Source organism: Ailuropoda melanoleuca, chromosome 3 (genome assembly GCF_002007445.2).
Source record: "Ailuropoda melanoleuca isolate Jingjing chromosome 3, ASM200744v2, whole genome shotgun sequence".
Classification (NCBI taxonomy): Eukaryota; Metazoa; Chordata; class Mammalia; order Carnivora; family Ursidae; genus Ailuropoda; species Ailuropoda melanoleuca.
The window spans coordinates 82,294,438-82,309,167 of NC_048220.1; the positions used below are offsets into that span (position 1 = coordinate 82,294,438).

Consider the following 14,730-nt stretch of genomic DNA (forward strand, 5'->3'; position numbering starts at 1 on the left):
CACACGTAATGCAGTTCTTGGCGTACAGGAGATACTCATTAAACAGAACAGCCTATTTTTATTTATAGCTAGTAATTATTTTCTAAGTTAATAAATATTACGTGCTAGATGGTGTATTGGACTCTCGAGATAGAGAATTGAAGAGGACAGATAGTCCCAGGCCTCACAGAACCTACATCCATGCAAATGTTAGAAATGATACATTGTGTCTCTGCTTATATAGAGATCTAACTTTTATTTCAGCCTTGCCTTTTCTAGTGTATTTTTCATACTATAATGAGAGCGATCCTCCCAAAGCACCATTCGTTATCGCTTATTTCAGTGTCTGCCCCACTGCCCACAGAATACACTCTAGATTCTTCGCCGCCTGCTCTTCCGGCACTCTCTCTGACGATTTGCCCCCATTTCTCGGCACTCCCTCAACCTCAGCTTCTTGAGGTCCTTGAGCGTGTCCAGGCTGTCCACGTGACGCTTACTGCCTGGAACTCTCCTCTCTTTCAGCTCACTTGTATGTGTCCTACCCATCCTTCCCCCTCAGTTTAAATGGCACTGCTTCCGGGATATTCTCCTTGTTCCCACCTCCCTAGAACTGATCAAGTGCTCTCAGGTACTCTCTTCTGTTCTCATAGAATTTAGCACAATTTATTGTAGGTTTAATTGTCTGTCTTCCTTTTAAAATCCTTTAAGCTGGGGGCACCTGGGTGGCTCAGTTGGTTAAGCGTCCAACTCTTGATCTCAGCTCACATCTTGATCTTAGGATCATGAGTTCAAGCCCCGTGTTGGACTCCATGCTGGGTGTAGAGCCTACTTAAAAAAAAAAAAATCCTTTAAGCTGAACTATATGGCCATTCCTCACCATTGTACCCCACACAACTAGCACAGTAAGTGTTTAAATGCTTGCTGAATATTAATAAATGCTATTAACTTCAAAAATAATTATAACATTTTTTCTTTAAAAAAGCAGGTATTCTTTCATATGTATACATGTGTACACGCATAGAGAAATGTCTGGAGGAATATTGTTCACATTGTTACCAAGGGTATCTCCAAGTTTTGGGATTTATGTTGTTTTACCTTCATATTTACATTTTTATGTATTGTTTGAATTTTTTGTAATGAGCATGAGATCTATTAAAAACAGTGAATCAGAGGCAAGCATTCATTCATTCTGCAGATGGTGAATTTGATAGCTCTGCAGAGTCAGCGGTGAACATGACTAGTACATTCGTTTGGCAATATTAGCCATAGACCTTGCCGCCAAATTGGTGTTCGAATGGCACTAATACTACTAATGCCATTTATTTGGTTACTTTTAGTCACTGTTTAAAACAATACTACAACAGCTCCAAACCCTGACGTAGCCAAGTGATACATACCTGTGGGACTGTGATTCAGTTAGCCAAGGTTCCTTTAACCATCCGGCAAAAGCTCCCATCCTGGTGCACTTACCACTGCGCGCAAGTTCATTGTACACCCTCTATCACCTGGTTTCCTGCCCCCATCCACCTGCCAGAATGATCTTTGCAAAAAGTAAATCACCGTCTTTAAAATCCTTTAATGGCTTCCCTTGGTTCTTAGAATAAGATAACCCTTTATTATGACCTGTATAACCTGGCTCCTGCCTAACTCGTCAGCTTCCCGTCACACTTTGCTCTCACTACTTCAGCCACACTGGCTTTTCAGTACCTTATATTTATTGGGCCTCCTTTTCCGCAGCCTGTGCACAATCTATACCCCTTCTTTACAGTGCTCTTCTCATCCCATTTCACTCCGTTAACATCAGTTCGTATGTTTTTGCACGTAAGCATGACTTTCTCAAGAGGCTTGAACAGTTCAAATTCCGTTGTTATAGGCTGTCCTAGAACATTCCTCTCCTTTGAAGACTGCCACATTTGCAGTTTTACATTTTTTTTAAAGGTTTTATTTATTTATTTAACAGAGACAGGCAGCCAGCCAGCAAGAGAGGGAACACAACCAAGGGGAGTGGGAGAGGAAGAAGCAGGCTCTCAGCGGAGGAGCCTGATGTGGGGCTGTATCCCAGAACGCCGGGATCACGCCCTGAGCCGAAGGCAGACGCTTAACGACTGAGCCACCCAGGCACCCCATGCAGTTTTACATTTATTTGTGTGATTATTTGATTAATATTGATTTCCCCCACTAGACTGTAAGCTCCAGAAAGGCAAAGATTTTATCTAGTTTTATCCATTTTCATATCCTCGCAGGCCCTGGTAAATAGTAGATAACAGTAAATATATGTTGGTTGGAAGAAAGATCTGGCCTCCCTTCTAGAAATAGTGTTTCTTCATCTGTGATTAATCTCCCCTGGAAATTAAATGGAAAGAGAAAGCTGGGAGTAAATTATACAGGTCAGATCCCTGCTTGCTTAGTATATAACTACGTGTGTAATTCATTTATGAATTGGTTCTCAGCTTTTCTATTTAAAGTTTAGAACCAGATCTCTAGTGATAGCCAGTAAGTAGTGATAAAGTTCAGCCAAGAGTGGGAAAGAAATGAAATGATAAGAGAACACTTTGCGGCTAATAAGCATTTTAAAACTTACTATGGAAAATTTTAAATATATACAGAGGCAGATAAAATAATATAGTAATCCACATGTACCCTACTCCATTTGCCCTACCATTTTATTTTTGAAGAAGATCCAACATTGTCATCATTTCCTCCATAAATACTTCACTCTGTATTTCCAAAAGATAAGAGCACGTTTTAAAAATATATAACTATCGGGGGGTGGGTGCCTGGCTGGCTCAGCTGGTAGAGCATGCAACTCTTGATCTCAGGGCTGCAAGTTCAAGTCCCACGTTGGATGCAGAGCTCACTTTAAAAAAGAGAGAGAAGAACTAAAAGCATATTGCCTCTTCCGCCTCAGGCTAGGTTTGACAGGGACTTAGAGACTCCTGCTGCCTGCGACATAGAAACCCTGGAGTCACTTTTTAAAGTGAGTAAGGAGGAAGAGAGAAGAGGGGTTCCGATCCAGGAGGAATACTTGAAATTGACTATATCCCAGCTCTACTGAGTGCAGCCATCAGGCATAGCCCTTCTAGGCCCCCTCAGTGAACTTTTGAGTGCCTGTCTCTATTGGCAGGGGTTATTTAAGAATGAATAAGGGAAAAGCAGAAAAAAAGAGATGCTTGATTCTAATATGTACTGATTAAAAGAAATTACAGTTACTTGGAAGGGTCCCTTCCAGTCATTCATCTTATCCCCACCTCTGTATTCCCCAGCCCATTTTTCACTTTACTGGTCACCTTTTCCCCCACTCCTTTCACCTGAAAGATAATACAAAATTCATTCATCAATGTCCAGCATCTGTTTACTAAGCGTCTGCCTTATGCAAAGACTGTTCTCAACCCCAGGATATGGGTGTGAGCTAGGTATGTGCTATCTTTTCCTTAAGAAACTTAGAATCTAGAAGTAAGACAGGTGAGCAGTTTCCACAAAGTGTGTTAAGTATTATGAGAGCGCCAGTACATTGTGTTACAGGAACACACATTAGAAGCACTTAACTAGCATTAAGATGATGTCGGTCCTGGAAAAAGTTATAAATTAATTTATTATGACACCTCAAAAGTGATTGGGTAAATTAGGTGAAAGATGATGGTGGCTTCAGGATTAGAGAACTATTGATAGATTGGAGAGAGTCAGTTAGTAGGTGGATAGCTTGAGTATCTGAGAATATTTAGGAAATAGAATCCGTAAGGTTTGGTGTTGTTGGGTATAACAATGAAGGGGGAAGGGGAAAGAAGTCAAGAATGACTTCCAGGTTTTTGTCACAGGCAGCTAGGAGGCTGGTGATACAATTCACTGATAACTCTAGATGAGGAGAGATTTGTGGAGGAAAATAATCTCGTTTCAAAAATGTTAAAATTAAGGTTAAGTTTGAAGGTGTTAAATATGAGACATTGAAGTAGAAATGTCAGGTAGGCTGTTAGATATTTGAGTTTGGAATTGAAGGGAAGGGTGAAGAATGTGGTGATAACTTAAGATATGGAAGATGTTTACATCCCCCATGATTATAGAGTGAGAAGATGAAGACCTGGGCTAACATGCTAAAGCAAGGGAATCATATTGTTCCAAAAAAGAGGAAACAGTAAACATTATTCACCACTGACCATAAGGACTAAAAAATCTACATTGGGTTTTACCAAAAAAAGTTCAGTGTTGATCTTAGCAAGAGCAATTTCATTGGCTTTTTTCATTATCGTATTATTTTGAAGTGAGTTGAGGCTTAAATGGAAAATTAAAAAGTAGGAGAGAACTCGGTGCCTCATGGACCTAGTCAGTAGAGCATGTGACTCTTGGTCTCAGGGTTGTGAATTTGAGCCCCATGATGGATATAGAGAGGACTTAAAGTCTTAAAAAAAAAAAAGTGGAAGAGAGTAATTCTAGCTAGCTCAAAAAGTGAACAGGCCTTTAACTGATGCAGAATACAGATTTGAGAGAAAATTTGCAGATTGTTTTACTTTTTTAAGATAGAAGAACTGAGGGGCGCCTGGGTGGCGCAGTCGTTAAGTGGCTGCCTTCGGCTCAGGGCGTGATCCCGGCGTTCTGGGATCGAGCCCCGCATCAGGCTCCTCTGCTGGGAGCCTGCTTCTTCCTACGTCCCTGATGTAGCAGCAGAAGGTGGAGATGGATATGGTGGCAGGTTATTTTGTTGGTTTGGTAACAAAAAGTTGAGGGAGTTTTGTCTGACGGCTTCTATTTCTCCGTAAATTAGAAGGTAAAATTATTTGTGGTAAAGGAAGAAGAGTCAGCTTTGTACAAAAGGAGGCATATATAAAATTGCCACTATAAGGAAAGAAAGGAGAGCTGACTAGGGAAACAAAGACTGTAGGTATAGTACTAAGGGCCCAAATGTATTGGTGACCATAAATGTTAAATGCACAGCGTCCTGGAGAGTTGTGTTATTTTCTCACATGCTCAAATTTCTCAGATTCTGCTCAGCAGTCCATATCAGGGTGTAGAAAAATGGACGGTTGGATCATCTGTAACTGCCGTGTTTGCAGGCAAGTGGGATGGAATAAGCATAGAGTAAAGCTGCTGAAAATTAGCAAGAGAATTATTGGAAGCGATATACTGCAAGAAATTCAAGCTGGAATATGTAGAGAAATCCAGGCGCTTGCTATTCCAGTCGTTTCAAAGAAGCTTTCTTAGGGTTAAAGGAGATTGCTAGAATAGGCTGTCAGAGCTGCAACAGGATAACAAAATGTGTTATTTAGAGATGGTGCATTTTGGGGTAATGGAAATAGTCCAGGATATAATCATTGAGGTCAGTGGCTAAAATGGAGTAGAGGAGAAAAATGTCATTGAAGATATTATCAGAGAACTGAGGGGCCAAGGTTTTGAATGCGGTGTGTGCATGGATGTTGAAGTGATCCAGAACGATGCAGTAGTTAAAGTGGAAGGAGGTCAGCGACCCTTGTGCCAAAGTAATGATTGGGTACAGTGATTGGGAGGTCAGAGATTATCACAGCACTGGGAAAGGGGGAAAAGGTGATTTTATAACCCAAAGAGATTTGGGCCTGTTACAGGGTTTCAAAATGATTTAAAGAGTGAGGAAAACATAGACTTACGCTGCCTCCTGACTCTGTGAAGTACATGGCTCATCCCCAGAAGGGATTTCCTTTAAGAGCCAGGTTTCAGGTAAGGCCAGGAGTAACACAAGCAGTAAGTGAAAAGTTGAGGATTCATGCAGCATGAAATCTGGATTCCCCAAGAAAGGTTGGATAGGAAAGAAAACGGGGGGGAAAGAGTCTCACACTCTTTAGGGCTGAGAGTTGAGAATGATGTAGAGAATACTTGTACCTTTGAACAGTGAGCAAGGCCAGTTCCAGAGATGTGCAACATGACTCCTTTCACAGCTCTTGAGTTTATGAGGGAGTTAATCACACTCAAGTTTCTTCGGAATTTACTCATGAGTTGGGTAGAAAACACTTCTTAGGAAGTTACCATTTCTTGTGGGATATCATTTCTCTAAGTCTCTCTGAAAGATGTTGGCACAGGTCTAGTTGTAATAAAAGGGCCCAGGAAAGATTCTCAGGGCCCAAATTCTAGGCTTCTATGTCGTATGGGTATGGGAACATTTTCTTGGTATCTCCTTATAATAAATGCATCTGAATTTCTATCTAAATAGATTGGGAGAACAGGAAGTGTCCCAAAATCAAGGAGCTGATTTCTTTCAGTACAGGAAAATAGTAGGATTGAAGCTTAAAGATAATTTGATGTCTACGCTGAAATGAGTGTCAGGAACATGTTTTATTTTAGAAATAGGTTTTCCCTTGTTTTATAATTTAACCCCTTGTTTCTCTTTTGTTTCAAAGAGTGTGTTCATTATCTGTTGCTGCTTAACAAATGTAGCAGCTTAAAACAGCAAACATTTATTATTGTTTCTGTAGGTCAGGAATCCTGCTGCAGCCTAGTTGAGGGCCTCTGATTCAGGGTCTCTCCTGAGGCTACAGTCTTGGCGTTGGCTGGGACCACAGACATTTTAAGGCTTGACTAGGGAAAGATCCGCTTCTAAGCTCACCCACATGGCTATTGGCAGACCTCATATCCTCACCGACTGTTGGCCAGAGAAACCAGTTCCTTGCCACCTGGACCTGGCCATAAAGCAGTTCACAACATAGTAGCTGGCTTCCCTCAGAGAGAACAAGAAAGGGTACACACGATGGAAGCCACTGTCTTTGTAACCTTACCTTGAAAGTGACTTCTCATCACCTCTGCAGCATTCTATTCACTGGAATCCAGTCCCTAAATCTAGCCCATACTCAAAATGAGGGAATTACATTACATAAGGGCATGACTGCCAGGAGACAAGGATCACTGGGGTTGCCTTACAGCCTGCCTATCACAAACGATCAGATATCCTCAAAGTCAGTACGCTTGCTTCAGGATAAGGAGTCATTCACCTTCTCCTGTAGACCAAGAAAGGCCCCTTGCCTGAATTTACTTTAAAAAAAAAAAATCCTGACTATTCTTTATCCTGAATCTTGGTTCCTCAAATCCACCCTCCTTATTACAACCAGGTATTGACTTATTCCAACTCACTGTATCCTCCAGAGTGGAGATAAACAACTCACAATCTTCAAACCTGTTTTTCCCATTATGGGAAAAACACTCCTTTGCCACACACCCTTCTCCAATTAGCCAGAGCATCTATATGTGAGAGAACCAGCAAAGTTGTCCTCTGTCCAGATATTCTTACAGATTTTACTCCTAGCTCTTTCATTCATAACAAATATTTGTGGATACCTAGTATGAACTTAAAACTACCCTGGGTCCTGAGGATACAGCAGTCAACAGAATAAAGTTTCTGCCCTCAGTTTATATTCTAGCTTTTCCTTTTGAAAGATTAAGCATTGCAACCCCATACCTGCCAATATTGCTTTCTAATTGGATATTATTCTTATAATCATTATTCTTAATTATTATTAAATGGCTTTAGCCATAACCAGTATTTTGATAGGTCCCCCACGTATTTATCTGTAGCCCCTACTCCTGTCCAGAGTTGCATCAGAATTGCATCGTGTGTTTTCAGATGCCCATTGAGCATATTTACTGTATGTCAGTATAGTGAATGGTGATCTCAGGTCCCACACGGAAGCCCATTGTCTCTTCCTGGATTTCACGTATTCACACTTCCTGTACTGTCTGCCCATTTATCCACGCTCAGTGCCTCCTGGTTGTCCTTCGTTCCCAGTGTCTCTTTGCTCACATCTATTCAGTTAGCAAACCAGTTGATTCTGTCCTCTAAATATAGGGTATCCCCAACTCCCTATTCCTACTTCCTTACTTTGTACCCTCATGACTGTTCAGCTGTCGAAAGCACCGTCTTCCCTGAATTCCCACCTGTGATCTCTCCATCCTGTGTTATATGCTATAAAAGATGTAATTCTGGGGGTGCCTGACTGGCTCAGTCAGAAGAGCATGCAACTCTTGATCTCAGTCAGGGTCGTGAATTCAAGCCCCACATTGGGTGTAGAAATTACAAACTAAAATTTAAACAATCAATGAGTAAAGATAGAATTCTGGTCGTGCCGTCCTCCTGTTGAAAGTTTAGTGGCTCCACAGCATCCACAGCTTGAAAGCAGCATCTTTAAAATGACTCATGGACACTTAATAACTTAACCCAGCCTTTATCTCCCACCACACACCTTGTGTTCTGTCCACGTTAAACAAACACTCCGTGCTCTCCATTATTATACTTTTATACAGACTTTTGCATTTGTCTCCTACCCCAGAATTCAAGGCCCACCTTAAATGTTACCTATTTTATGCAGCCTTTAATAGTTCCTGATAGCAAGTAGTTGTTTCTTCCTGTTTTCCTTCAATATTTTATTATTTTTTCCCACAGTATTTTATACATTTTTCTACTCTGGTGCTTATCATATCATAGTGCAATTATTTATTTTTTCATGTCTTTCTCTAATGAAGTTTTAAGCAGTCCTCTCTATACTGTGAGTTCCTAGAGAACATGGACCGTACCGAATTCCAAGTTAGTTTTGTGGTAATTTAGAGCATTTCGTCAATTAATAAAGCTTTCTATCAATAAATTTATCTTTAACTGAATGTGGTTTCGTGTCTTTTGATCTGTGAAAAAATACCACTCTTAGAATTTCTTCAGTGTTTGGTTATTTCCACACTGTATTTAACTGTCTTTTGCAACAAATCTTTTCTTCAGTTTTTCTTTAAAATCTACTTAAGTTCACAGGTAAAAATACTCATTTTGAGCAGTTAAAATGTCCACACTTTTAATGCTGTATTTAGCTATTTACCCTAAAGACAGTTCATTTGGTGCACCTTCACATGAAGTTAGCTGTATTTATCTATAATCTAAATTACACTATCCATAATTTTGCTTAATTTCTAGGGTTCAACTACACGAATGGATCATGAAACAGCCAGTGTTTTGAGTTCTGGTAGCACACACTCTGCTCCTCGAAGGTTGACAAGTCATCTGGGAACCAAGGTAACAGAAGATTTTAAACTCTGGTCACTAAGACTATGAGTACTTTGCTAAAACATTCTTCACTCATCTTTTAAATTCAACTAGAGGAGAATTCTGGTTCCATCACCACAGTCTCTTCTTAAACATCTTTATACAAAAGAGCACAAAGGAAAGATGAGGATGGTAAAAAGTGCCAATTTAGCTAGTTTTTTATTCCTTCTCAGCCTTATCATCCACTTCTCTGCAAGTATCCTAAGCCCCAGCCACAGTGGCTTACTTGCTGCTTCCCAAGCAGTCCCTGGGACTTTCTGCCTCCACGTCTTGCCTGCGTGACATACACCTCCCCTCTCAACCTCACCACAAAATGGCTGTCAGAATCTGAGTCAGCCCTCAGCATTTTGCTTGGGCTTTACTTCTTTACAAAACATTTTCTGATTCCCAGTGCCCTCTTAACTCCCCATGCGGTCTGTCTACCTCCTTTGAGTCACTGCAATTTGCATGAAATTCTCTTGAGGAATAGGGACCTTTTTTTTTCTTTTTAAATCTTTTGTGGCATCTAACACAGAGCCTACACATAATGAGTATTTAATAAATTTATTTTAGTGGATGGAAAAATTACTGAAATGGAATGTTACCCCGTGCTGATAAGCGATTTTTCTTAGTCTCTCAGATACTAGCAAATATTTTAGGACTTGAGAATGATGTGTTTAAAAAGAAAATCATTATTTTATTTTTGTTTTAAAGCCAGAGTCTTTAATATTATATTGACAAAGAGGAAATTCTAATATTACTGAACAGTGTATTTTCAGTTAAATCTAAATAATTCTATTAACTGTTTCACAGCATACTCTAGCTACTTTTTCTTTAACAATATAATGGCTCTTATGAAAAGCATTACTGAAATAACTAATGTGATTTAAGAGGTGAATTTAGAATAATCAACGATACTGTTAATATGAGACTTAATCCTTTTAATAACTCACAATAGCTGCTGATTGGGACCCCTGTTATCCTAATAACTGTGCTAGAAGTTTGTGCACATTTTCTCTGATCTTCTCAAAAACACTGTGAGGTATTCTTGTCTCTCTTTTTTAAAAGAGAAAACCGAAGCAAAAAAGGTTCAGGCAGCTGTTGCATTTTTAAAATGGACTTCGACTGCAGGTCTGTCCAGCATCAACGTGCAGTTCTTCCTATAAAGAAAATCTAATATTCACCAGTACTATTGCATGAAAACTGGCAGCTAGAATGTCATTGCCTTTTGAAGTGACTTATGAATAATAACACTAAGATCGTACTACATTTCTGAACGCCAGCTATCCTATACATGTGTTATTTCATTTAATCTTCACAGAGGAAACCTTGTTAGGCAGATTTCTCCATTTTGCAACTGAGAAGGCTGGGGCTCAGAGAAATCAACTAATGTGGTGGAGCCAGAATTGGAAAGCCCAGTTTATCCACAGTTCTATACTACCTTCCTAAAACGCTAATATCTAAGAGTAGTGTGTATATATTTAGGGCTTCTCAGCCTCAGCATACTTGACTGGATAATTCTTTATTGTAGGGTGCTTAGCAGTATCCCTGGTCTTTACCTAGTAGACGCCCATAGCACTTCCTCTCACAGTTGCAACCACCAAAAATGTCTTCAAAACATTGCCAAAGTGTTCTGGGTGGGTCAAAATCACCCCTGTTCGAGAACTACTGATTTATAGAGGTGATACATTCTTATGTAATATTCTCTATTTTTATATAATAGCTCTGGCTTTGAAATGAACCTAATCATAGTCCAGGATAACTGGGTACTGTTTCCAGTTTCTAATCGGCTTCTGAGTAAACCCTTAGAATTTATTGTCAGAGAGTAATTGATGCTTATTGGATGTTTTAAAAAAAGAAAATTGGTTAAGAATCCTGGCCTTGTACTCCCAATGTGACCTTGGCATTCTTCTTTTTTATATGTATAAGGGAGAAATCAAATACTTTTAACAATATTACAATCTGGTATGAGTTAGTGATGGTCAAGAACTAGTACTTAGTAAATAATAATTGTTGAAAAGTGTTTTCTATTTATTGATTATAGTTGTAAATTAAAAAGTAAAATTTTTAAATTGTGTAAAATATTTAAATAAACCACATTCCTCATTCTGTGTGAGAGAGAGAGAGAGATCAGTTGTCATTCACTGTGACCAGCTGATCCAGACAAACAGCAATTTAAGTATGTGGGAATCTACTTTCTCTTTCAACACTGTATGCCATCACTACTTCTGTTTACTCATATAAACAAATTGGTGATGATTGTATGGATTTTGAAATAATGCTCATTACTTCATCCTAGAAAGGCATTTTGAGTTTTGTTTTTCTTTTTAATGAGTTACAATAAATATCCCATTCATCACTTCATTGGTGTTAGCATTTGGGTATTAAAGTCATAATTTTGTTTCTAAACTCATTTGGCCCACAGGTGGAAATGGTGTATTCATTGTTGTCAATGCTTGGTACTCATGATAAGGATGATATGTCGCGAACTTTGCTAGCTATGTCTAGCTCCCAAGACAGCTGTATATCCATGCGACAGTCTGGATGTCTTCCTCTCCTCATCCAGCTCTTACATGGCAATGACAAAGACTCTGTGTTGTTGGGAAATTCCCGGGGCAGTAAAGAGGCTCGGGCCAGGGCCAGTGCAGCACTTCACAACATCATTCACTCACAGCCTGATGACAAGAGAGGCAGGCGTGAAATCCGAGTCCTTCATCTTTTGGAACAGATACGAGCTTACTGTGAAACCTGTTGGGAGTGGCAGGAAGCCCATGAACAAGGCATGGACCAGGACAAAAATCCAAGTATGTTCCCTGTAGTGCATGTTACAAAGCAAATTAAAAGTTTTTTAAATGAAAATTTTTTTAGTACGTTGTCTTTATGAGTGGGAATGGGAAATTTATAGTAGCCATCTACAATGCTAACATAGTTTAAAACTTAAGTCTGTATTTTTCTAGAAAAAATTAGTAAAGGAAAATGTTAACATGCAGTACTATGCAACCAAAAAAGAACAGGAGATCCAGAGAGATTTACAGTCATAGCGTAGTAGTTCTAGAAAGAACTTGAGCAATTATGTTTCCATCCCTTCCATTTTATAGATTAAGCTCAAGAAAGTGACTTTAGTTCCTTCAGCTGTTAGTGACCAACCCATCATCTGTACATTTGTACAACACTCTACTCAGTGGATACAGAACTGTTATATCTGTTGTGTTATTTGAGCCTCACAACAGCCTCCTGAAGTAGGAAGGGAAGGTATTATCATCTCCATTTTACAGATGAAGAAACTGAGGCTCAGAGACAGTAAAAGACTTGCCTATAGCCTCATGGCTAGTAAGTGGTAGAGCCAGGAACAGAGGCCAGATCTTCTGTCAGCCCAGTGCTCCTTCCCACTGCACCCTCCTGCTTCAGGCGATGGGTCCCAGTTGCTGGGGGTGATCAGCCACCCAGCTCTGTGCTAGGGGAGAAACCCTGGGCTACCAGCCCCTTTCCTTCAGGAGCAGGGGAGTTAGGAATTGGGACCCTTGGGGAGATAACTTAATTCATTCCTGTAGCAAGAACCAAAAGCAGTAAGTATATAAGGTAAGACCTTCCTTTTACCTGAACACACACACACGACAGGGGACAATTGTATCAACCTGTTGATTCAGGGAGGAGTAGAAGGGGTGATGGTGAGAACACCTTCCATGAAACTTAAGCAGATTTTTTTAGCTTGGGTATAAAGGTTAATTTATTTAAAATTTACAGATTTTCAAGAATAAGAAAATAGCAGAAATAGTCCTTTATATCTTTTTGTCCTAGGGATGAAGAAAACTAAAAAGATACTTTACTGAGAGAACATTGTCTTTCTGGATTTTTTTCTGTGGGTATCCACAATTATGTAATAACTTGTATTTTGTGATCCTAAAGACTATTCTCAAAATGCTTAAATAAAGTAAATTAATATTACTTCTGAAAAAATAGACTTTTTAAATTTTTATTTCCAATAATGAGCTTTGAAACTGTGTGCATGGTATTAAGTGTGGAGGCACATTTTCTTGGACACCCCTTCTTTAGATTCTTGTTTACTGTCTATATGGTAAGCTTTCTCCACAGGTTTGTGTTAGATTTCTTTACTACATTTGTACACAAATTAGTGCTTTTTTTTTAATTTAAAAAAAAATTTTTTTTTAAAGATTTTATTTATTTATTTGACAGAGAGACAGCCAGCGAGAGAGGGAACACAAGCAGGGGGAGTGGGAAAGGAAGAAGCAGGCTCCCAGCGGAGGAGCCCTATGTGGGGCTCGATCCCATAACGCCGGGATCACGCCCTGAGCCAAAGGCAGACGCTTAACGACTGAGTCACCCAGGCGCCCCAGAAATAAGTGCTTTTAACCCACACTCGTGACAATAGTTTAAATAGAAATTATAACAAAAACAGCTTTATGCCAAGGTGTTTTTATTCATTTACATATTCAACATAATTTTAAGTTATTATTTGAGTTACAGTATAAACTGCAAGGGATTTATTCTAACAGAGTTAGTTAAAGGCAGATAAGTAGTAAACGTTTTTCTGGAACCAAGAAAAGCCCTTTACTCGTATTTTCTTTTCCATGTTGATAGTATTTATTTATTCAGCAAATATTTGTTGATCTACTGAACTACTATGCATTAGGGATATAGTAGTGAGCACTGCCTTTTTTTTTTTTTAAGTATAATAAACATTGTTGCTTTTGAAAAAACAAGCATTATGGCTTATGTCAATTTTATTTTTCAGTGCCAGCTCCTGTTGAACATCAGATCTGTCCTGCTGTTTGTGTTCTAATGAAACTTTCATTTGATGAAGAGCATAGACATGCAATGAATGAACTTGGTAAGACAAAAATGTTTCTTAATGCCATAGAAGAGTACTGAAGATTTTTCATCATCGTCGAATTTGGTATAAGGCCACTGATTTCTGTTACCACCTGCTTCCTCCTTGTAGCAAATGACTATACTCGGGTTTCCAGAGGAGAAAACGTTCTTGATGATAGAAACTGCTACCCTGTATAAACTAATTTGGCTCTTCAAAATCTTAGCCAACAATTAGAAAAATTACTAAGTGGGCCACTACTTGCCCCTGTTGCCACAGTAGACCATATGTGATAGTTGACGGGGAGGGTAATTTAAATTATTTTGAAATGGGGAGCTACGTGATTGTTCTTGAACTCAGTCACTTCTGATGGACACCGGAAGGAATTATTATTAAGATTCTCATTTCTCTTCGTGGTTACCAGTACTTTACTAGATTTTGATGATAAGCAGCATGGTATCTTTGAAACTGGTTAATGAAGAAAAGCATTATGCTCTAATTTAAGTTAGAAATATTCCACTAATTTTGGAAGGATTACTCTTGTATGTATGTGTTATCACACACTCTAAACCTTTTATAACCTGCATTTTTGTGCACCCCATTTGTCATGTAACGGTTTTTCTTTGATTTCTAGGTTCATTTTGCACATGTGGTATTTGTAATTGCATCATGCTGAGCCATCTCATGTGAACTGGATCTCTCTAGTTGTGCCACAAGCAAGAACCATACACTGAGTTCCCATCTTAGTGTAGCTGTGCCCTTGCTTTTTGTGCTGTTTATTTTACATTACATCCCAGCCCCCACTTTGTATTCCTACCACCCTCATCATTGTCATTCATCATTTATCTTAAAAGTCACAAAATCATGAGACTCTTAAACACAGAGAATCTGCACCGCCAAAAGTGAG

At 39.2% G+C, this 14,730-nt stretch overlaps 1 protein-coding gene across 10 annotated transcripts in view; it reads left to right on the forward strand.

Annotated features, from left to right (window-relative positions):
* The window catches only part of APC (APC regulator of WNT signaling pathway), a 121,879-nt gene that overhangs the window by 86,273 nt on the left and 20,876 nt on the right, over positions 1-14,730 (forward strand). For 7 of the 10 annotated variants that reach the window (XM_019799602.2, XM_019799606.2, XM_019799607.2 and 4 more), the window contains 3 exons: positions 8,888-8,986; positions 11,421-11,799; positions 13,749-13,844. In XM_019799602.2, coding sequence (XP_019655161.1) covers positions 8,888-8,986; positions 11,421-11,799; positions 13,749-13,844 — 574 coding nt within the window. The remainder of the gene's footprint in view (positions 1-8,887; positions 8,987-11,420; positions 11,800-13,748; positions 13,845-14,730) is intronic. The other 3 variants (XM_019799608.2, XM_034656614.1, XM_019799609.2) reach the window with 1 other exon arrangement.